This window comes from Oncorhynchus masou, unplaced genomic scaffold (assembly GCF_036934945.1).
Source record: "Oncorhynchus masou masou isolate Uvic2021 unplaced genomic scaffold, UVic_Omas_1.1 unplaced_scaffold_1221, whole genome shotgun sequence".
Lineage (NCBI taxonomy): Eukaryota > Metazoa > Chordata > Actinopteri > Salmoniformes > Salmonidae > Oncorhynchus > Oncorhynchus masou.
Window position 1 is genome coordinate 25001 of NW_027002009.1, and position 23511 is coordinate 48511.

Below are 23511 nucleotides of genomic sequence, written 5' to 3' on the forward strand. Positions count from 1 at the left end.
CTGCTACCTGGAACGTGACTGTTCAGTAGCTGAGATGGTTGTTACCCTGCTACCTGGAACGTGACTGTTCAGTAGCTGAGATGGTTGTTACCCTGCTACCTGGAACGTGACTGTTCAGTAGCTGAGATGGTTGTTACCCTGCTACCTGGAACGTGACTGTTCAGTAGCTGAGATGGTTGTTACCCTGGAACCTGACTGTTCAGTAGCTGAGATGGTTGTTACCCTGCTACCTGGAACGTGACTGTTCAGTAGCTGAGATGGTTGTTACCCTGGAACCTGACTGTTCAGTAGCTGAGATGGTTGTTACCCTGCTACCTGGAACGTGACTGTTCAGTAGCTGAGATGGTTGTTACCCTGCTACCTGGAACATGACTGTTCAGTAGCTGAGATGGTTGTTATCCTGCTACCTGGAACGTGACTGTTCAGTAGCTGAGATGGTTGTTACCCTGCTACCTGGAACCTGACTGTTCAGTAGCTGAGATTGTTGTTACCCTGCTACCTGGAACGTGACTGTTCAGTAGCTGAGATGGTTGTTACCCTGCTACCTGGAACGTGACTGTTCAGTAGCTGAGATGGTTGTTACCCTGCTACCTGGAACGTGACTGTTCAGTAACTGAGATGGTTGTTACCCTGCTACCTGGAACGTGACTGTTCAGTAGCTGAGATGGTTGTTACCCTGCTACCTGGAACGTGACTGTTCAGTAGCTGAGATGGTTGTTATCCTGCTACCTGGAACGTGACTGTTCAGTAGCTGAGATGGTTGTTATCCTGCTACCTGGAACCTGACTGTTCAGTAGCTGAGATGGTTGTTACCCTGCTACCTGGAACGTGACTGTTCAGTAGCTGAGATGGTTGTTACCCTGCTACCTGGAACGTGACTGTTCAGTAGCTGAGATGGTTGTTACCCTGCTACCTGGAACCTGACTGTTCAGTAGCTGAGATGGTTGTTACCCTGCTACCTGGAACGTGACTGTTCAGTAGCTGAGATGGTTGTTACCCTGCTACCTGGAACGTGACTGTTCAGTAGCTGAGATGGTTGTTACCCTGCTACCTGGAACGTCACTGTTCAGTAGCTGAGATGGTTGTTAACCTGCTACCTGGAACGTGACGGTTCAGTAGCTGAGATGGTTGTTAACCTGCTACCTGGAACCTGACTGTTCAGTAACTGAGATGGTTGTTAACCTGCTACCTGGAACGTGACTGCTCAGTAGCTGAGATGGTTGTTACCCTGCTACCTGGAACGTGACTGTTCAGTAGCTGAGATGGTTGTTACCCTGCTACCTGGAACGTGACTGTTCATTAGCTGAGATGGTTGTTACCCTGCTACCTGGAACCTGACTGTTCAGTAGCTGAGATGGTTGTTATCCTGCTACCTGGATGGTTGTTACCCTGCTACCTGGAACGTGACTGTTCAGTAGCTGAGATGGTTGACTGTTCAGTAGCTGAGATGGTTGTTACCCTGCTACCTGGAACGTGACTGTTCAGTAGCTGAGATGGTTGTTACCCTGCTACCTGGAACGTGACTGTTCAGTAGCTGAGATGGTTGTTACCCTGCTACCTGGAACGTGACTGTTCAGTAGCTGAGATGGTTGTTACCCTGCTACCTGGAACGTGACTGTTCAGTAGCTGAGATGGTTGTTACCCTGCTACCTGGAACGTGACTGTTCAGTAGCTGAGATGGTTGTTACCCTGCTACCTGGAACGTGACTGTTCAGTAGCTGAGATGGTTGTTACCCTGCTACCTGGAACGTGACTGTTCAGTAGCTGAGATGGTTGTTACCCTGCTACCTGGAACGTGACTGTTCAGTAGCTGAGATGGTTGTTACTGTTCCTGAGATGGTTGCTACCTGGAACGTGACTGTTCAGTAACTGAGATGGTTGTTACCCTGCTACCTGGAACGTGACTGTTCAGTAGCTGAGATGGTTGTTACCCTGCTACCTGGAACGTGACTGTTCAGTAGCTGAGATGGTTGTTACCCTGCTACCTGGAACGTGACTGTTCAGTAGCTGAGATGGTTGTTACCCTGCTACCTGGAACGTGACTGTTCAGTAGCTGAGATGGTTGTTACCCTGCTACCTGGAACGTGACTGTTCAGTAGCTGAGATGGTTGTTACCCTGCTACCTGGAACGTGACTGTTCAGTAGCTGAGATGGTTGTTACCCTGCTACCTGGAACGTGACTGTTCAGTAGCTGAGATGGTTGTTACCCTGCTACCTGGAACGCTACCTGACTGTGTTCAGTAGCTGAGATGGTTGTTACCCTGCTACCTGGAACGTGACTGTTCAGTAGCTGAGATGGTTGTTACCCTGCTACCTGGAACGTGACTGTTCAGTAGCTGAGATGGTTGTTACCCTGCTACCTGGAACGTGACTGTTCAGTAGCTGAGATGGTTGTTACCCTGCTACCTGCTGACTGTTCAGTAGCTGGCTAACGTGACTGTTCAGTAGCTGAGATGGTTGTTACCCTGCTACCTGGAACGTGACTGTTCAGTAGCTGAGATGGTTGTTACCCTGCTACCTGGAACGTGACTGTTCAGTAGCTGAGATGGTTGTTACCCTGCTACCTGGAAAGTGACTGTTCAGTAGCTGAGATGGTTGTTACCCTGCTACCTGGAACGTGACTGTTCAGTAGCTGAGATGGTTGTTACCCTGCTACCTGGAACGTGACTGTTCAGTAGCTGAGATGGTTGTAGCTGAGATGGTTGTTACCCTGCTACCTGGAACGTGACTGTTCAGTAGCTGAGATGGTTGTTCCCTGCTACCTGTTCAGTAGCTGAGATGGTTGTTACCCTGCTACCTGGAACGTGACTGTTCAGTAGCTGAGATGGTTGTTACCCTGCTACCTGGAACGTGACTGTTCAGTAGCTGAGATGGTTGTTACCCTGCTACCTGGAACGTGACTGTTCAGTAGCTGAGATGGTTGTTACCCTGCTACCTGGAACGTGACTGTTCAGTAGCTGAGATGGTTGTTACCCTGCTACCTGGAACGTGACTGTTCAGTAGCTGAGATGGTTGTTACCCTGCTACCTGACTGTTCAGTAGCTGAGATGGTTGACTGTTCAGTAGCTGAGATGGTTGTTACCCTGCTACCTGGAACGTGACTGTTCAGTAGCTGAGATGGTTGTTACCCTGCTACCTGGAACGTGACTGTTCAGTAGCTGAGATGGTTGTTACCCTGCTACCTGGAACCGTGACTGTTCAGTAGCTGAGATGGTTGTTACCCTGCTACCTGGAACGTGACTGTTCAGTAGCTGAGATGGTTGTTACCCTGCTACCTGGAACGTGACTGTTCAGTAGCTGAGATGGTTGTTACCCTGCTACCTGGAACGTGACTGTTCAGTAGCTGAGATGGTTGTTACCCTGCTACCTGGAACCTGACTGTTCAGTAGCTGAGATGGTTGTTACCCTGCTACCTGGAACGTGACTGTTCAGTAGCTGAGATGGTTGTTACCCTGCTACCTGGATGACTGTTCAGTAGCTGAGATGGTTGTTACCCTGCTACCTGGAAGCGTGACTGTTCAGTAGCTGAGATGGTTGTTACCCTGCTACCTGGAACGTGACTGTTCAGTAGCTGAGATGGTTGTTACCCTGCTACCTGGAACGTGACTGTTCAGTAGCTGAGATGGTTGTTACCCTGCTACCTGGAACGTGACTGTTCAGTAGCTGAGATGGTTGTTACCCTGGCTGACCTGGAACGTGACTGTTCAGTAGCTGAGATGGTTGTTACCCTGCTACCTGGAACGTGACTGTTCAGTAGCTGAGATGGTTGTTACCCTGCTACCTGGAACGTGACTGTTCAGTAGCTGAGATGGTTGTTACCCTGCTACCTGGAACGTGACTGTTCAGTAGCTGAGATGGTTGTTACCCTGCTACCTGGAACGTGACTGTTCAGTAGCTGAGATGGTTGTTACCCTGGAACGTGACTGTTCAGTAGCTGAGATGGTTGTTACCCTGCTACCTGGAACCTGACTGTTCAGTAGCTGAGATGGTTGTTAACCTGGAACGTGACTGTTCAGTAGCTGAGATGGTTGTTACCCTGCTACCTGGAACGTGACTGTTCAGTAGCTGAGATGGTTGTTACCCTGCTACCTGGAACGTGACTGTTCAGTAGCTGAGATGGTTGTTACCCTGTTCAGTAGCTGAGATGGTTGTTACCCTGCTACCTGGAACGTGACTGTTCAGTAGCTGAGATGGTTGTTACCCTGCTACCTGGAACGTGACTGTTCAGTAGCTGAGATGGTTGTTACCCTGCTACCTGGAACGTGACTGTTCAACTGAGATGGTTGACTGTTCACTGTTCAGTAGCTGAGATGGTTGTTACCCTGCTACCTGGAACCTGACTGTTCAGTAGCTGAGATGGTTGTTACCCTGCTACCTGGAACGTGACTGTTCAGTAGCTGAGATGGTTGTTACCCTGCTACCTGGAACGTGACTGTTCAGTAGCTGAGATGTTGTTGTTGGAACGTGACTGTTCAGTAGCTGTTACCCTACCTGGAACGTGACTGTTCAGTAGCTGAGATGGTTGTTACCCTTACCCTGACTGTTCACCTGAGATGGTTGTTACCCTGCTACCTGGACGTGACTGTTCAGTAGCTGAGATGGTTGTTACCCCTGTTCAGTAGCTGAGATGGTTGTTACCCGTGACTGTTCAGTAGCTGAGATGGTTTGCTACCTGGAACGTGACTGTTCAGTAGCTGAGATGGTTGTTACCCTGGAACCTGACTGTTCAGTAGCTGAGATGGTTGTTACCCTGCTACCTGGAACCTGACTGTTCAGTAGCTGAGATGGTTGTTACCCTGCTACCTGGAACGTGACTGTTCAGTAGCTGAGATGGTTGTAACCCTGCTACCTGGAACATGACTGTTCAGTAGCTGAGATGGTTGTAACCCTGCTACCTGGAACGTGACTGCTCAGTAGCTGAGATGGTTGTTAACCTGCTACCTGGAACGTGACTGTTCAGTAGCTGAGATGGTTGTTACCCTGGAACCTGACTGTTCAGTAGCTGAGATGGTTGTTACCCTGCTACCTGGAACGTGACTGTTCAGTAGCTGAGATGGTTGTTACCCCTGACTGTTACCTGAACGTGACTGTTCAGTAGCTGAGATGGTTGACTGTTCAGTAGCTGAGATGGTTGTTACCCTGCTACCTGGAACGTGACTGTTCAGTAGCTGAGATGGTTGTTATCCTGCTACCTGGAACGTGACTGTTCAGTAGCTGAGATGGTTGTTACCCTGCTACCTGGAACGTGACTGTTCAGTAGCTGAGATGGTTGTTACCCTGCTACTGTTCCTGAGATGGTTGTTAACCCTGACTGTTCAGTAGCTGAGATGGTTGTTACCCTGCTACCTGGAACGTGACTGTTCAGTAGCTGAGATGGTTGTTACCCTGCTACCTGAACGTGACTGTTCAGTAGCTGAGATGGTTGTTACCCTGCTACCTGGAACGTGACTGTTCAGTAGCTGAGATGTTGTTACCCTGCTACCTGGAACGTGACTGTTCAGTAGCTGAGATGGTTGTTACCCTGCTACCTGGAACGTGTGTTCAGTAGCTGAGATGGTTGTTACCCTGCTACCTGGAACCTGACTGTTCAGTAGCTGAGATGGTTGTTACCCTGCTACCTGGAACGTGACTGTTCAGTAGCTGAGATGGTTGTTAACCTGCTACCTGGAACGTGACTGTTCAGTAGCTGTTAGTAGACTGAGATGGTTGTTACCCTGCCCTGGAACCTGACTGTTCAGTAGCTGAGATGGTTGTTACCCTGCTACCTGGAACGTGACTGTTCAGTAGCTGAGATGGTTGTTACCCTGCTGACTGTTCCTGGAACGTGACTGTTCAGTAGCTGAGATGTTACCCTGTTGTTACCCTAGCTACCTGGAACGTGACTGTTCAGTAGCTGAGATGGTTGTTATCCTGCTACCTGGAACGTGACTGTTCAGTAGCTGAGATGGTTGTTACCCTGCTACCTGGAACGTGACTGTTCAGTAGCTGAGATGGTTGTTACCCTGCTACCTGGAACCTGACTGTTCAGTAGCTGAGATGGTTGTTACCCTGGAACGTGACTGTTCTATGGTTGTTACCTACTACCTGGAGAACGTGACTGTTCAGTAGCTGAGATGGTTGTTACCCTGCTACCTGGAACCCTGCTACCTGGAACGTGACTGTTCAGTAGCTGAGATGGTTGTTACCCTGCTACCTGGAACGTGACTGTTCAGTAGCTGAGATGGTTGTTACCCTGCTACCTGGAACGTGACTGTTCAGTAGCTGAGATGGTTGTTACCCTGCTACCTGGAACGTGACTGTTCAGTAGCTGAGATGGTTGTTACCCTGCTACCTGGAACGTGACTGTTCAGTAGCTGAGATGGTTGTTACCCTGCTACCTGGAACGTGACTGTTCAGTAGCTGAGATGGTTGAACCGTGACTGTTCAGTAGCTGAGATGGTTGATGACTGTTCAGTAGCTGAGATGGTTGTTACCCTGCTACCTGGAACGTGACTGTTCAGTAGCTGAGATGGTTGTTACCCTGCTACCTGGAACGTGACTGTTCAGTAGCTGAGATGGTTGTTACCCTGCTACCTGGAACGTGACTGTTCAGTAGCTGAGATGGTTGTTACCCTGCTACCTGGAACGTGACTGTTCAGTAGCTGAGATGGTTGTTACCCTGCTACCTGGAACGTGACTGTTCAGTAGCTGAGACTGTTCAGTAGCTGAGATGTTATCCTGCTACCTGGAACGTGACTGTTCAGTAGCTGAGATGGTTGTTACAGTAGCCTGGAACGTGACTGTTCAGTAGCTGAGATGGTTGTTACGTGACTGTTCAGTAGCCCTGGAACGTGACTGTTCAGTAGCTGAGATGGTTGTTACCCTGCTACCTGGAACGTGACTGTTCAGTAGCTGAGATGGTTGTTACCCTGCTACCTGGAACCTGACTGTTCAGTAGCAGTAGACTGAGATGAGATGGTTGTTACCCTGCTACCTGGAACGTGACTGTTCAGTAGCTGAGATGGTTGTTACCCTGCTACCTGGAACGTGACTGTTCAGTAGCTGAGATGGTTGTTACCCTGCTACCTGGAACGTGACTGTTCAGTAGCTGAGATGGTTGTTACCCTGCTACCTGGAACGTGACTGTTCAGTAGCTGAGATGGTTGTTACCCTGCTACCTACCTGGAACGTGACTGTTCAGTTAGCTGAGATGGTTGTTACCCTGCTACCTGGAACGTGACTGTTCAGTAGCTGAGATGGTTGTTACCCTGCTACCTGGAACGTGACTGTTCAGTAGCTGAGATGGTTGTTATCCTGCTACCTGGAACGTGACTGTTCAGTAGCTGAGATGGTTGTTACCCTGCTACCTGGAACGTGACTGTTCAGTAGCTGAGATGGTTGTTACCCTGCTACCTGGAACGTGACTGTTCAGTAGCTGAGATTGTTGTTACCCTGCTACCTGGAACGTGACTGTTCAGTAGCTGAGATGGTTGTTACCCTGCTACCTGGAACGTGACTGTTCAGTAGCTGAGATGGTTGTTACCCTGCCTGCGTGACTGTTCAGTAGCTGACCGCGTGACTGTTCAGTAGCTGAGATGGTTGTTACCCTGCTACCTGGAACGTGACTGTTCAGTAGCTGAGATGGTTGTTACCCTGCTACCTGGAACGTGACTGTTCAGTAGCTGAGATGGTTGTTACCCTGCTACCTGGAACGTGACTGTTCAGTAGCTGAGATGGTTGTTACCCTGCTACCTGGAACTGTTGACTGTTCAGTAGCTGAGATGCTGAGATGGTTGTTACCCTGCTACCTGGAACGTGACTGTTCAGTAGCTGAGATGGTTGTTACCCTGCTACCTGGAACGTGACTGTTGACTGTTCAGTGACTGTTCAGTAGCTGAGATGGTTGTTACCCTGGAACCTGGACTGACTGTTCAGTAGCTGAGATGGTTGTTACCCTGCTACCTGGAACGTGACTGTTCAGTAGCTGAGATGGTTGTTACCCTGCTACCTGGAACGTGACTGTTCAGTAGCTGAGATGGTTGTTACCCTGCTACCTGGAACCTGACTGTTCAGTAGCTGAGATGGTTGTTACCTGCTACCTGACGTGACTGTTCAGTAGCTGAGATGGTTGTTATCCTGCTACCTGGAACGTGACTGTTCAGTAGCTGAGATGGTTGTTACCCTGCTACCTGGAACGTGACTGTTCAGTAGCTGAGATGGTTGTTACCCTGCTACCTGGAACCTGACTGTTCAGTAGCTGAGATTGTTGTTACCCTGCTACCTGGAACGTGACTGTTCAGTAGCTGAGATGGTTGTTACCCTGCTACCTGGAACGTGACTGTTCAGTAGCTGAGATGGTTGTTACCCTGCTACCTGGAACGTGACTGTTCAGTAGCTGAGATGGTTGTTACCCTGCTACCTGGAACGTGACTGTTCAGTAGCTGAGATGGTTGTTACCCTGCTACCTGGAACGTGACTGTTCAGTAGCTGAGATGGTTGTTACCCTGCTACCTGGAACGTGACTGTTCAGTAGCTGAGATGGTTGTTACCCTGCTACCTGGAACGTGACTGTTCAGTAGCTGAGATGGTTGTTACCCTGCTACCTGGAACGTGACTGTTCAGTAGCTGAGATGGTTGTTACCCTGCTACCTGGAACGTGACTGTTCAGTAGCTGAGATGGTTGTTACCCTGGCTGACTGTTCCTGAGGTTACCCTGCTACCGTGACTGTTCAGTAGCTGAGATGGTTGTTACCCTGCTACCTGGAACGTGACTGTTCAGTAGCTGAGATGGTTGTTACCCTGCTACCTGGAACGTGACTGTTCAGTAGCTGAGATGGTTGTTATCCTGCTACCTGGAACGTGACTGTTCAGTAGCTGAGATGGTTGTTACCCTGCTACCCTGGTAGCTGAGATGGTTGTTACCCTGCTACCGTGACTGTTCAGTAGCTGAGATGGTTGTTACCCTGCTACCTGGAACGTGACTGTTCAGTAGCTGAGATGGTTGTTACCCTGCTACCTGGAACGTGACTGTTCAGTAGCTGAGATGGTTGTTACCCTGCTACCTGGAACCTGACTGTTCAGTAGCTGAGATGGTTGTTACCCTGCTACCTGGAACGTGACTGTTCAGTAGCTGAGATGGTTGTTAACCTGCTACCTGGAACGTGACTGTTCAGTAGCTGAGATGGTTGTTACCCTGCTACCTGGAACGTGACTGTTCAGTAGCTGAGATGGTTGTTACCCTGCTACCTGGGAACGTGACTGTTCAGTAGCTGAGATGGTTGTTACCCTGCTACCTGGAACGTGACTGTTCAGTAGCTGAGATGGTTGTTACCCTGCTGACTGTTCCTGGAACTGGTGACTGTTCAGTAGCTGAGATGGTTGTTACCCTGCTACCTGGAACCTGACTGTTCAGTAGCTGAGATGGTTGTTACCCTGCTACCTGGAACGTGACTGTTCAGTAGCTGAGATGGTTGTTACCCTGCTACCTGGAACGTGACTGTTCAGTAGCTGAGATGGTTGTTACCCTGCTACCTGGAACGTGACTGTTCAGTAACTGAGATGGTTGTTAACCTGGAACGTGACTGTTCAGTAGCTGAGATGGTTGTTACCCTGCTACCTGGAACGTGACTGTTCAGTAGCTGAGATGGTTGTTACCCTGCTACCTGGAACCTGACTGTTCAGTAGCTGAGATGGTTGTTACCCTGCTACCTGGAACGTGACTGTTCAGTAGCTGAGATGGTTGTTACCCTGCTACCGGGAACTGTTCAGTAGCTGACTGTTCAGTAGCTGAGATGGTTGTTACCCTGCTACCTGGAACGTGACTGTTCAGTAGCTGAGATGGTTGTTACCCTGCTACCTGGAACCTGACTTTCAGTAGCTGAGATGGTTGTTACCCTGCTACCTGGAACGTGACTGTTTCAGTAGCTGAGATGGTTGTTACCCTGCTACCTGAACGTGACTGTTCAGTAGTGACTGTTCAGTAGCTGAGATGGTTGTTACCCTGCTACCTGGAACGTGACTGTTCAGTAGCTGAGATGGTTGTTACCCTGCTACCTGGAACGTGACTGTTCAGTAGCTGAGATGGTTGTTACCCTGCTACCTGGAACGTGACTGTTCAGTAGCTGAGATGGTTGTTACCCTGCTACCTGGAACGTGACTGTTCAGTAGCTGAGATGGTTGTTACCCTGCTACCTGGAACGTGACTGTTCAGTAGCTGAGATGGTTGTTACCCTGCTACCTGGAACGTGACTGTTCAGTAGCTGAGATGGTTGTTACCCTGCTACCTGGAACGTGACTGTTCAGTAGCTGAGATGGTTGTTACCCTGCTACCTGGAACGTGACTGTTCAGTAGCTGAGATGGTTGTTACCCTGCTACCTGGAACGTGACTGTTCAGTAGCTGAGATGGTTGTTACCCTGCTACCTGGACTGTTCAGTAGCTGAGATGGAACCTGACTGTTCAGTAGCTGAGATGGTTGTTACCCTGCTACCTGGAACGTGACTGTTCAGTAGCTGAGATGGTTGTTACCCTGCTACCTGGAACGTGACTGTTCAGTAGCTGAGATGGTTGTTACCCTGCTACCTGGAACCTGACTGTTCAGTAGCTGAGATGGTTGTTAACCTGCTACCTGGAACGTGACTGTTCAGTAGCTGAGATGGTTGTAAACCTGCTACCTGGAACGTGACTGTTCAGTAGCTGAGATGGTTGTTACCCTGCTACCTGGAACGTGACTGTTCAAGTCTCTCTCTCTGTCCCCCAGTCCCAGGTCTCAAGTCTCTCTCTCTCTCTGTCTCCCCCCCAGTCCCAGGTCTCAAGTCTCTCTCTCTCTCTCTCTCTCTCTCTCTCTCTGTCTCCCCCCCAGTCCCAGGTCTCAAGTCTCTCTCTCTGTCCCCCCCCCAGTCCCAGGTCTCAAGTCTCTCTCTCTCTCTCTCTCTCTCTGTCTCCCCCCCAGTCCCAGGTCTTAAGTCTCTCTCTCTCTCTCTCTCCCCCCAGTCCCAGGTCTCAAGTCTCTCTCTCTCTCTCTCTCTCTCTCTCTGTCTCCCCCCCAGTCCCATGTCTCAAGTCTCTCTCTCTCTCTCTCTCTGTCCCCCCCAGTCCCAGGTCTTAAGTCTCTCTCTCTCTCTCTCTCCCCCCCCAGTCCCAGGTCTCAAGTCTCTCTCTCTCTCTCTCTCTCCCCCCAGTCCCAGGTCTCAAGTCTCTCTCTCTCTCTGTCCCCCCCCAGTCCCAGGTCTTAAGTCTCTCTCTCTCTCTCTCTCCCCCCAGTCCCAGGTCTTAAGTCTCTCTCTCTCTCTCTCTCTCTCTCTCTCTCTCTCTCTCTCCCCCCAGTCCCAGGTCTCAAGTCTCTCTCTCTCTCTCTCCCCCCCCAGTCCCAGGTCTCAAGTCTCTCTCTCTGTCTCCCCCCCAGTCCCAGGTCTCAAGTCTCTCTCTCTCTCTCTCTCTGTCCCCCCCAGTCCCAGGTCTTAAGTCTCTCTCTCTCTCTCTCTCTCTCCCCCCAGTCCCAGGTCTCAAGTCTCTCTCTCTCTCTCTCTCCCCCCAGTCCCAGGTCTCAAGTCTCTCTCTCTGTCTCCCCCCCAGTCCCAGGTCTCAAGTCTCTCTCTCTCTCTCTCTCTGTCTCCCCCCAGTCCCAGGTCTCAAGTCTCTCTCTCTCTCTCTCTCTGTCTCCCCCCCAGTCCCAGGTCTCAAGTCTCTCTCTCTCTCTCTCTCTCTCTCTCTGTCTCCCCCCCCAGTCCCAGGTCTCAAGTCTCTCTCTCTCTCTCTCTCTCTCTGTCTCCCCCAGTCCCAGGTCTCAAGTCTCTCTCTCTCTCTCTCTCTCTCTCCCCCCAGTCCCAGGTCTCAAGTCTCTCTCTCTCTCTCTCTCTCTCTCTCTCTGTCTCCCCCCAGTCCCAGGTCTTAAGTCTCTCTCTCTCTCTCTCTCTCTCTCTCTCTCTCTCTCTCTGTCTCCCCCCCAGTCCCAGGTCTTAAGTCTCTCTCTCTCTCTCTGTCCCCCCCAGTCCCAGGTCTCAAGTCTCTCTCTCTCTCTCTCTCTCTCTCTCTGTCTCCCCCCAGTCCCAGGTCTTAAGTCTCTCTCTCTCTCTCTGTCCCCCCCAGTCCCAGGTCTCAAGTCTCTCTCTCTCTCTGTCCCCCCCAGTCCCAGGTCTTAAGTCTCTCTCTCTGCCCCCCAGTCCCAGGTCTTACGTCTCTCTCTCTGTCTCCCCCCCAGTCCCAGGTCTTAAGTCTCTCTCTCTCTCTGTCCCCCCCCCCCCCCAGTCCCAGGTCTCAAGTCTCTCTCTCTCTCTCTGTGTCCCCCCCAGTCCCAGGTCTCAAGTCTCTCTCTCTCTCTGTCTCCCCCCCCAGTCCCAGGTCTCAAGTCTCTCTCTCTCTCTCTGTGTCCCCCCAGTCCCAGGTCTCAAGTCTCTCTCTCTCTCTCTCTCTCTCTGTCTCCCCCCAGTCCCAGGTCTCAAGTCTCTCTCTCTCTCTCTCTCTCTCTCTCTCTCCCCCCAGTCCCAGGTCTCAAGTCTCTCTCTCTCTCTCTCTCTCTCTCTCTCTCTCTCTGTCTCCCCCCAGTCCCAGGTCTCAAGTCTCTCTCTCTCTCTCTCTCTGTCTCCCCCCCCAGTCCCAGGTCTTAAGTCTCTCTCTCTCTCTGTGTCCCCCCAGTCCCAGGTCTTAAGTCTCTCTGTCTCCCCCCAGTCCCAGGTCTCAAGTCTCTCTCTCTCTCTGTCCCCCCCCCCCAGTCCCAGGTCTTAAGTCTCTCTCTCTCTCTGTCCCCCCCCAGTCCCAGGTCTCAAGTCTCTCTCTCTCTGTCTCCCCCCCAGTCCCAGGTCTCAAGTCTCTCTCTCTCTCTCTGTCCCCCCCCAGTCCCAGGTCTCAAGTCTCTCTCTCTCTCTCTCTGTGTCCCCCAGTCCCAGGTCTCAAGTCTCTCTCTCTCTCTGTTCCCCCCCCCAGTCCCAGGTCTTAAGTCTCTCTCTCTCTGTCCCCCCCCCAGTCCCAGGTCTCAAGTCTCTCTCTCTCTCTGTCCCCCCCCAGTCCCAGGTCTCAAGTCTCTCTCTCTCTCTGTCCCCCCCCCCCAGTCCCAGGTCTTAAGTCTCTCTCTCTCTCTCTCCCCCCCCAGTCCCAGGTCTCAAGTCTCTCTCTCTCTCTCTCCCCCCCAGTCCCAGGTCTCAAGTCTCTCTCTCTCTCTCCCCCCCCAGTCCCAGGTCTCAAGTCTCTCTCTCTCTCTCTCCCCCCCAGTCCCAGGTCTCAAGTCTCTCTCTCTCTCTCTCTGTCCCCCCCCCAGTCCCAGGTCTTAAGTCTCTCTCTATTTCTCTCTCTCTCTCTCTCTCTCTCTCTCTCTCTCTCTCTGTCTCCCCCCAGTCCCAGGTCTTAAGTCTCTCTCTCTCTCTCTCTCTCTCTCTCTCTCTCTCTCTCTCTCTCTGTCTCCCCCAGTCCCAGGTCTCAAGTCTCTCTCTCTCTCTCTCCCCCCAGTCCCAGGTCTCAAGTCTCTCTCTCTCTCCCCCCCAGTCCCAGGTCTCAAGTCTCTCTCTCTGTCCCCCCCAGTCCCAGGTCTAAAGTCTCTCTCTCTGTCCCCCCCCAGTCCCAGGTCTCAAGTCTCTCTCTCTCTCTCTCCCCCCAGTCCCAGGTCTCAAGTCTCTCTCTCTCTCCCCCCCAGTCCCAGGTCTCAAGTCTCTCTCTCTCTCCCCCCCAGTCCCAGGTCTCAAGTCTCTCTCTGTCCCCCCCCCCCCCAGTCCCAGGTCTCAAGTCTCTCTCTCTGCCCCCCCCCAGTCCCAGGTCTCAAGTCTCTCTCTCTCTCTCTCTCTCTCTGTCCCCCCAGTCCCAGGTCTAAAGTCTCTCTCTCTGTCCCCCCCAGTCCCAGGTCTCAAGTCTCTCTCTCTGTCCCCCCCCCAGTCCCAGGTCTAAAGTCTCTCTCTCTCTCTCCCCCCCCAGTCCCAGGTCTCAAGTCTCTCTCTCTCTCTCTCTCCCCCCCAGTCCCAGGTCTCAAGTCTCTCTCTCTCTCTCTCCCCCCCAGTCCCAGGTCTTAAGTCTCTCTCTCTCTCTCTCTCCCCCCAGTCCCAGGTCTCAAGTCTCTCTCTCTCTCTCTCTCCCCCCCAGTCCCAGGTCTCAAGTCTCTCTCTCTCTCTCTCCCCCCCAGTCCCAGGTCTCAAGTCTCTCTCTCTCTCTCTCTCTCTGTCCCCCCCCCAGTCCCAGGTCTCAAGTCTCTCTCTCTCTGTCCCCCCCAGTCCCAGGTCTTAAGTCTCTCTCTGCCCCCCCCAGTCCCAGGTCTCAAGTCTCTCTCTCTGTCCCCCCCCCCAGTCCCAGGTCTCAAGTCTCTCTCTCTGCCCCCCCCCCCCCAGTCCCAGGTCTAAAGTCTCTCTCTCTCTCTCTCTCTGTCCCCCCCCCCCAGTCCCAGGTCTCAAGTCTCTCTCTCTCTGTCCCCCCCCCCCAGTCCCAGGTCTAAAGTCTCTCTCTCTGCCCCCCAGTCCCAGGTGTCAAGTCTCTCTCTCTCTCTCTCTCTCTCTGTCCCCCCCCCAGTCCCAGGTCTAAAGTCTCTCTCTCTCTCCCCCCAGTCCCAGGTCTCAAGTCTCTCTCTCTCTCTCCCCCCAGTCCCAGGTCTCAAGTCTCTCTCTCTCTGCCCCCCCCCCCCCAGTCCCAGGTCTCAAGTCTCTCTCTCTCTCTCTCTCTCTGTCCCCCCCCCAGTCCCAGGTCTCAAGTCTCTCTCTCTCTCTCTCTCTCTCTGTCCCCCCCCCCCAGTCCCAGGTCTTAAGTCTCTCTCTCTGCCCCCCCAGTCCCAGGTCTCAAGTCTCTCTCTCTGTCCCCCCCAGTCCCAGGTCTAAAGTCTCTCTCTCTCTCCCCCCCCAGTCCCAGGTCTAAAGTCTCTCTCTCTGTCTCCCCCCAGTCCCAGGTCTCAAGTCTCTCTCTCTCTGTCTCCCCCCAGTCCCAGGTGTCAAGTCTCTCTCTCTCTCTCTCTCTCTGTCCCCCCCCCAGTCCCAGGTCTCAAGTCTCTCTCTCTCTCTCTCTCTCTGTCCCCCCCCAGTCCCAGGTCTAAAGTCTCTCTCTCTCTCCCCCCCCAGTCCCAGGTCTCAAGTCTCTCTCTCTCTCTCTCTCTCTGTCCCCCCCAGTCCCAGGTCTCAAGTCTCTCTCTCTCTCTCTCTCTCTGTCCCCCCCCCAGTCCCAGGTCTCAAGTCTCTCTCTCTCTGCCCCCCAGTCCCAGGTCTAAAGTCTCTCTCTCTCTCTCTGTCTCCCCCCAGTCCCAGGTCTCAAGTCTCTCTCTCTGTCCCCCCCCCCCAGTCCCAGGTCTAAAGTCTCTCTCTCTCTCTGTCCCCCCCAGTCCCAGGTCTCAAGTCTCTCTCTCTCCCCCCAGTCCCAGGTCTAAAGTCTCTCTCTCTCTCTGTCTCCCCCAGTCCCAGGTCTAAAGTCTCTCTCTCTCTCCCCCCCCAGTCCCAGGTCTCAAGTCTCTCTCTCTCTCTCTCTCTCTCTGTGCCCCCCCCCCCAGTCCCAGGTCTCAAGTCTCTCTCTCTCTCTCTCTCTCTCTGTCCCCCCCCAGTCCCAGGTCTCAAGTCTCTCTCTCTCTGTCCCCCCCCCAGTCCCAGGTCTCAAGTCTCTCTCTCTCTCTCTCTCTCTGTCCCCCCCCCCCAGTCCCAGGTCTCAAGTCTCTCTCTCTCTCTCTCTCCCCAGTCCCAGGTCCCAGGTCTCAAGTCTCTCTCTCTCTCTCTCCCCCCCCAGTCCCAGGTCTCAAGTCTCTCTCTCTCTCTCTCTCTCTCTGTCCCCCCCCCAGTCCCAGGTCTCAAGTCTCTCTCTCTCTCTCCTCCTGTCCCCCCCCCAGTCCCAGGTCTAAAGTCTCTCTCTCTCTCCTGTCTCCCCCAGTCCCAGGTCTCAAGTCTCTCTCTCTGTCCCCCCAGTCCCAGGTCTAAAGTCTCTCTCTCTCTGTCCCCCCCCCAGTCCCAGGTCTCAAGTCTCTCTCTCTCTCCCCCCCCCCAGTCCCAGGTCTAAAGTCTCTCTCTCTCTGTCTCCCCCAGTCCCAGGTCTAAAGTCTCTCTCTCTCTCTGTCTCCCCCCAGTCCCAGGTCTCAAGTCTCTCTCTCTCTCTGTCCCCCCCCCCCCAGTCCCAGGTCTCAAGTCTCTCTCTCTCTCTCTCTCTCTGTCCCCCCCCCCCCAGTCCCAGGTCTCAAGTCTCTCTCTCTCTGTCCCCCCCCCCCAGTCCCAGGTCTCAAGTCTCTCTCTCTCTCTGTCCCCCCCCCAGTCCCAGGTCTCAAGTCTCTCTCTCTCTCTCTCTGTCCCCCCCCCCTCAGTCCCAGGTCTCAAGTCAGTCCCAGGTCTAAAGTCTCTCTCTCTGCCCCCCAGTCCCAGGTCTTAAGTCTCTCTCTCTGTCCCCCCCCAGTCCCAGGTCTAAAGTCTCTCTCCCTGCCCCCCCCAGTCCCAGGTCTAAAGTCTCTCTCTCCCCCCCCAGTCCCAGGTCTCAAGTCTCAGGTCTCTCTCTCTCTGTCCCCCCCCCAGTCCCAGGTCTAAAGTCTCTCTCTCTGCCCCCCCCAGTCCCAGGTCTCAGCAGGTCTTTGGGGTACCAGCCTAAGATGCCGTCTGAGACTGACACACCTTCTTGTGGAGACAGTATTACCCTTAAACTAACTAGTCCCACAGTCAGTATTACCCTTAAACTAACTAGTCCCACAGTCAGTATTACCCTTAAACTAACTAGTCCCACAGTCAGTATTACCCTTAAACTAACTAGTCCCACAGTCAGTATTACCCTTAACTAACTAGTCCCACAGTCAGTATTACCCTTAAACTAACTAGTCCCACAGTCAGTATTACCCTTAAACTAACTAGTCCCATAGTCAGTATTACCCTTAAACTAACTAGTCCCATAGTCAGTATTACCCTTAAACTAACTAGTCCCACAGTCAGTATTACCCTTAAACTAACTAGTCCCACAGTCAGTATTACCCTTAAACTAACTAGTCCCACAGTCAGTATTACCCTTAACTAGTCCCACAGTCAGTATTACCCTTAAACTAACTAGTCCCATAGTCAGTATTACCCTTAAACTAACTAGTCCCACAGTCAGTATTACCCTTAAACTAACTAGTCCCACAGTCAGTATTACCCTTAAACTAACTAGTCCCACAGTCAGTATTACCCTTAACTAACTAGTCCCACAGTCAGTATTACCCTTAACTAGTCCCACAGTCAGTATTACCCTTAACTAGTCCCACAGTCAGTATTACCCTTAACTAACTAGTCCCACAGTCAGTATTACCCTTAAACTAACTAGTCCCACAGTCAGTATTACCCTTAAACTAACTAGTCCCATAGTCAGTATTACCCTTAAACTAACTAGTCCCACAGTCAGTATTACCCTTAAACTAACTAGTCCCACAGTCAGTATTACCCTTAAACTAACTAGTCCCACAGTCAGTATTACCCTTAAACTAACTAGTCCCACAGTCAGTATTACCCTTAACTAGTCCCACAGTCAGTATTACCCTTAAACTAACTAGTCCCACAGTCAGTATTACCCTTAACTAGTCCCACAGTCAGTATTACCCTTAACTAGTTCAGTAACTAACTAGTCCCACAGTCAGTATTACCCTTAAACTAACTAGTCCCACAGTCAGTATTACCCTTAACTAGTCCCACAGTCAGTATTACCCTTAAACTAACTAGTCCCACAGTCAGTATTACCCTTAAACTAACTAGTCCCACAGTCAGTATTACCCTTAACTAGTCCCACAGTCAGTATTACCCTTAACTAGTCCCACAGTCAGTATTACCCTTAACTAGTCCCACAGTCAGTATTACCCTTAAACTAACTAGTCCCACAGTCAGTATTACCCTTAACTAGTCCCACAGTCAGTATTACCCTTAAACTAACTAGTCCCACAGTCAGTATTACCCTTAAACTAACTAGTCCCACAGTCAGTATTACCCTTAACTAGTCCCACAGTCAGTATTACCTTTAAACTAACTAGTCCCACAGTCAGTATTACCCTTAAACTAACTAGTCCCACAGTCAGTATTACCCTTAACTAGTCCCACAGTCAGTATTACCCTTAAACTAACTAGTCCCACAGTCAGTATTACCCTTAAACTAACTAGTCCCACAGTCAGTATTACCCTTAACTAGTCCCACAGTCAGTATTACCCTTAACTAGTCCCACAGTCAGTATTACCCTTAAACTAACTAGTCCCACAGTCAGTATTACCCTTTAACTAGTCCCACAGTCAGTATTACCCTTAACTAGTCCCACAGTCAGTATTACTAACTACTTAACTAGTCCCTTAACTAGTCAGTCAGAATTACCTTTAAACTAACTAGTCCCACTGTCAGTATTACCTTTAAACTAACTAGTCCCACAGTCAGTATTACCCTTAACTAGTCCCACAGTCAGTATTACCCTTAACTAGTCCCACAGTCAGTATTACCCTTAACTAACTAGTCCCACAGTCAGTATTACCTAACTAGTCCCACAGTAAAACCCTTAACTAGTCCCACAGTCAGTATTACCCTTAACTAGTCCCACAGTCAGTATTACCCTTAACTAGTCCCACAGTCAGTATTACCCTTAACTAGTCCCACAGTCAGTATTACCCTTAACTAGTCCCACAGTCAGTATTACCCTTAAACTAACTAGTCCCACAGTCAGTATTACCCTTAAACTAACTAGTCCCACAGTCAGTATTACCTTAACTAGTCCCACAGTCAGTATTACTAACTAGTCCCACAGTCAGTATCAGTATTACCCTTAACTAGTCCCACAGTCAGTATTACCCTTAACTAGTCCCACAGTCAGTATTACCCTTAACTAGTCCCACAGTCAGTATTACCCTTAAACTAACTAGTCCCACAGTCAGTATTACCCTAAACTAACTAGTCCCACAGTCAGTATTACCCTTAAACTAACTAGTCCCACAGTCAGTATTACCCTTTAACTAGTCCCACAGTCAGTATTACCCTTAACTAGTCCCACAGTCAGTATTACCCTTAACTAACTAGTCCCACAGTCAGTATTACCCTTAAACTAACTAGTCCCACAGTCAGTATTACCCTTAAACTAACTACTCCCACAGTCAGTATTACCCTTAAACTAACTAGTCCCACAGTCAGTATTACCCTTAAACTAACTAGTCCCACAGTCAGTATTACCCTTAAACTAACTAGTCCCACAGTCAGTATTAGCCTTAACTAGTCCCAGAGTCAGTATTAGCCTTAACTAGTCCCAGAGTCAGTATTAGCCTTAACTAGTCCCAGAGTCGGTATTAGCCTTAACTAGTCCCAGAGTCGGTATTAGCCTTAACTAGTCCCTAGTCCCAGAGTCGGTATTAGCCTTAACTAGTCCCGGAGTCGGTATTAGCCTTAACTAGTCCCGGAGTCGGTATTAGCCTTAACTAGTCCCGAGTCGGTATTAGCCTTAACTAGTCCCGGAGTCGGTATTAGCCTGAACCCGTCCCGAGTCGGTATTAGCCTTAACCCGTCCCGGAGTCGGTATTAGCCTTAACCAGTCCCGGAGTCGGTATTAGCCTTAACCAGTCCCGGAGTCGGTATTAGCCTTAACCAGTCCCGGAGTCGGTATTAGCCTTAACCCGTCCCGGAGTCGGTATTAGCCTGAACCCGTCCCAGAGTCGGTATTAGCCTGAACCCGTCCCAGAGTCGGTATTAGCCTGAACCAGTCCCGGAGTCGGTATTAGCCTGAACCAGTCCCGGAGTCGGTATTAGCCTTAACCCGTCCCGGAGTCGGTATTAGCCTGAACCCGTCCCAGAGTCGGTATTAGCCTGAACCCGTCCCAGAGTCGGTATTAGCCTGAACCCGTCCCAGAGTCGGTATTAGCCTTAACCCGTCCCCAGAGTCGGTATTAGCCTGAACCCGTCCCAGAGTCGGTATTAGCCTGAACCCGTCCCAGAGTCGGTATTAGCCTGAACCCGTCCCAGAGTCGGTATTAGCCTGAACCAGTCCCGAGTCGGTATTAGCCTGAACCAGTCCCGGAGTGAACTGAACCCGTCCCGAGTCGGTATTAGCCTGAACCCGTCCCCGAGTCGGTATTAGCCTTAACCGAGTCGTCCCCGGCCCGGAGTCGGTATTAGCCTTAACCCGTCCCGGAGTCGGTATTAGCCTGAACCCGTCCCCGGAGTCGGTATTAGCCTGAACCCGTCCCGGAGTCGGTATTAGCCTGAACCCGTCCCGGAGTCGGTATTAGCCTTAACTAGTCTCAGAGTCGGTATTAGCCTTAACCCGTCCCGGAGTCGGTATTAGCCTTAACCCGTCCCGGAGTCGGTATTAGCCTGAACCCGTCCCGGAGTCGGTATTAGCCTGAACCCGTCCCGGAGTCGGTATTAGCCTGAACCCGTCCCGGAGTCGGTATTAGCCTGAACCCGCCCCGGAGTCGGTATTAGCCTGAACCCGCCCCGAGTCGGTATTAGCCTGAACCCGTCCCGAGTCGGTATTAGCCTGAACCCGTCCCGGAGTCGGTATTAGCCTGAACCCGTCCCGGAGTCGGTATTAGCCTGAACCCGTCCCGGAGTCGGTATTAGCCTGAACCCGTCCCGAGTCGGTATTAGCCTGAACCCGTCCCGGAGTCGGTATTAGCCTGAACCCGCCCCGAGTCGGTATTAGCCTGAACCCGTCCCCGAGTCGGTATTAGCCTGAACCCGTCCCGGAGTCGGTATTAGCCTGAACCCGCCCCGGAGTCGGTATTAGCCTGAACCCGTCCCAGAGTCGGTATTAGCCTGAACCCGTCCCAGAGTCGGTATTAGCCTGAACCCGTCCCAGAGTCGGTATTAGCCTGAACCCGTCCCAGAGTCGGTATTAGCCTGAACCCGTCCCAGAGTCGGTATTAGCCTGAACCCGTCCCAGAGTCGGTATTAGCCTGAACCCGTCCCAGAGTCGGTATTAGCCTGAACCCGTCCCAGAGTCGGTATTAGCCTGAACCCGTCCCAGAGTCGGTATTAGCCTGAACCCGTCCCAGAGTCGGTATTAGCCTGAACCCGTCCCAGAGTCGGTATTAGCCTGAACCCGTCCCAGAGTCGGTATTAGCCTTAACTAGTCTCAGAGTCGGTATTAGCCTGAACCCGTCCCAGAGTCGGTATTAGCCTGAACCCGTCCCAGAGTCGGTATTAGCCTTAACTAGTCTCAGAGTCGGTATTAGCCTGAACCCGTCCCAGAGTCGGTATTAGCCTGAACCCGTCCCAGAGTCGGTATTAGCCTGAACCCGTCCCAGAGTCGGTATTAGCCTGAACCCGTCCCAGAGTCGGTATTAGCCTGAACCCGTCCCAGAGTCGGTATTAGCCTTAACCAGTCCCAGAGTCGGTATTAGCCTGAACCCGTCCCAGAGTCGAGCTACTTTTCTCTTTGTCGGATAAATTAAGTATTTTGGATTTAATTACATTTATTGTTCTAGTAAAAATAGTATTTCATGCCACACAGTGTGTACTGGGCAACGTAAGGGGGGTTCCGTTACAAATTTCATGAAGTCAGAGAAACATTTGTTAAAACCGTATCAATATTTATCATTGATCAAATGTCTTCCTAGGTATCTGGTCTACGGACACCCCCTGAGACACCCCTCTGCCCTCCACAACACCTCTATCGTCCCCCCCACTGATAACCCTGGTGTCCAGACGACCTGCCCCACCACCCGCAGTAACCCCTCACAACCCCAAACTACACACCCTGACGACACCCATCCTTCTAGCTCTGAACACACAGACCATACCACCCCAACCCCCCGAAACACAGACTCCCCCAATCCCCAGAACTCAGACCTCCCCACCTCTTCCCCCCGAAACACAGACACCCCCAATCCCCAGAACTCAGACCTCCCCACCTCATCCCCCCGAAACACAGACACCCCCAATCCCCAGAACTCAGACCTCCCCACCTCAGACCTCCCCCCCGAAACACAGACTCCCCCAATCCCCAGAACTCAGACCTCCCCACCTCAACCCCGAAACACAGACTCCCCAATCCCCAGAACTCGGACCTCCCCACACCCAAGCCCACCCACTGACAACGCTGCAGTAAGTGACCCCGCTTCCACAGAGAACAGCAAGGCTTGACCCCTGACCCGGATGTGATGTCATCGTTGGCGGAGGAAGAGCAGGAGGTGATCAATCTGACAGATGTCCCGACCCTGACATGAAAGGTTCATTTCCTGTTATAATAATATGTGAATGAATGCTAACCTCCTCTGTTATAGCTACTATAATATGTGAATGAATGCTAACCTCTCCTGTTATAGCTACTATAATATGTGAATGAATGCTAACCTCCTCTGTAATAGCTACTATAATATGTGAATGAATGCTAACCTCCCCTGTTATAGCTACTATAATATGTGAATGAATGCTAACCTCTCCTGTTATAGCTACTATAATATGTGAATGAATGCTAACCACCCCGTTATAGCTACTATAATATGTGAATGAATGCTAACCTCCCCTCTTATTGGTGCTATAATATGTGAATGAATGCTAACCTCCTCTGTTATAGCTACTATAATATGTGAATGAATGCTAACCTCCCCTGTTATAGCTACTATAATATGTGAATGAATGCTAACCTCTCCTGTTATAGCTACTATAATATGTGAATGAATGCTAACCTCCCCTGTTATAACTACTATAATATGTGAATGAATGCTAACCTCCTCTGTTATAGCTACTATAATATGTGAATGAATGCTAATATCTCCTGTTATAGCTACTATAATATGTGAATGAATGCTGTGAATGAATGCTAACCTCCTCTGTTATAGCTACTATAATATGTGAATGAATGCTAACATCTCCTGTTATAGCTACTATAATATGTGAATGAATGCTAACCTCCTCTGTTATAGCTACTATAATATGTGAATGAATGCTAACCTCTCCTGTTATAGCTACTATAATATGTGAATGAATGCTAACCTCTCCTGTTATAGCTACTATAATATGTGAATGAATGCTAACCTCTCTGTTATAGCTACTATAATATGTGAATGAATGCTAACCTCCTCTGTTATAGCTACTATAATATGTGAATGAATGCTAACCTCCTCTGTTATAGCTACTATAATATGTGAATGAATGCTAACCACCTCTGTTATAGCTACTATAATATGTGAATGAATGCTAACCTCTGTTATAGCTACTATAATATGTGAATGAATGCTAACCACCTCTGTTATAGCTACTATAATATGTGAATGAATGCTAACCACCTCTGTTATAGCTACTATAATATGTGAATGAATGCTAACCTCTGTTATAGCTACTATAATATGTGAATGAATGCTAACCACCTCTGTTATAGCTACTATAATATGTGAATGAATGCTAACCTCTCCTGTTATAGCTACTATAATATGTGAATGAATGCTAACCTCCTCTGTTATAGCTACTATAATATGTGAATGAATGCTAACCACCCCTGTTATAGCTACTATAATATGTGAATGAATGCTAACCTCTCCTGTTATTGGTGCTATAATATGTGAATGAATGCTAACCTCCTCTGTTATAGCTGCTATAATATGTGAATGAATGCTAACATCCTCTGTTATAGCTACTATAATATGTGAATGAATGCTAACCTCTCCTCTTATAGCTA

General features: G+C 50.7%; 1 protein-coding gene across 1 annotated transcript in view; it reads left to right on the forward strand.

The window, feature by feature from the left end:
- Positions 1-23511, forward strand: part of LOC135529969 (general transcription factor 3C polypeptide 1-like) — a 120780-nt gene that overhangs the window by 14403 nt on the left and 82866 nt on the right. The window contains 3 exon segments of the mRNA XM_064958368.1: positions 16460-16502; positions 21452-21966; positions 22013-22063. Coding sequence (XP_064814440.1) covers positions 16460-16502; positions 21452-21966; positions 22013-22063 — 609 coding nt within the window.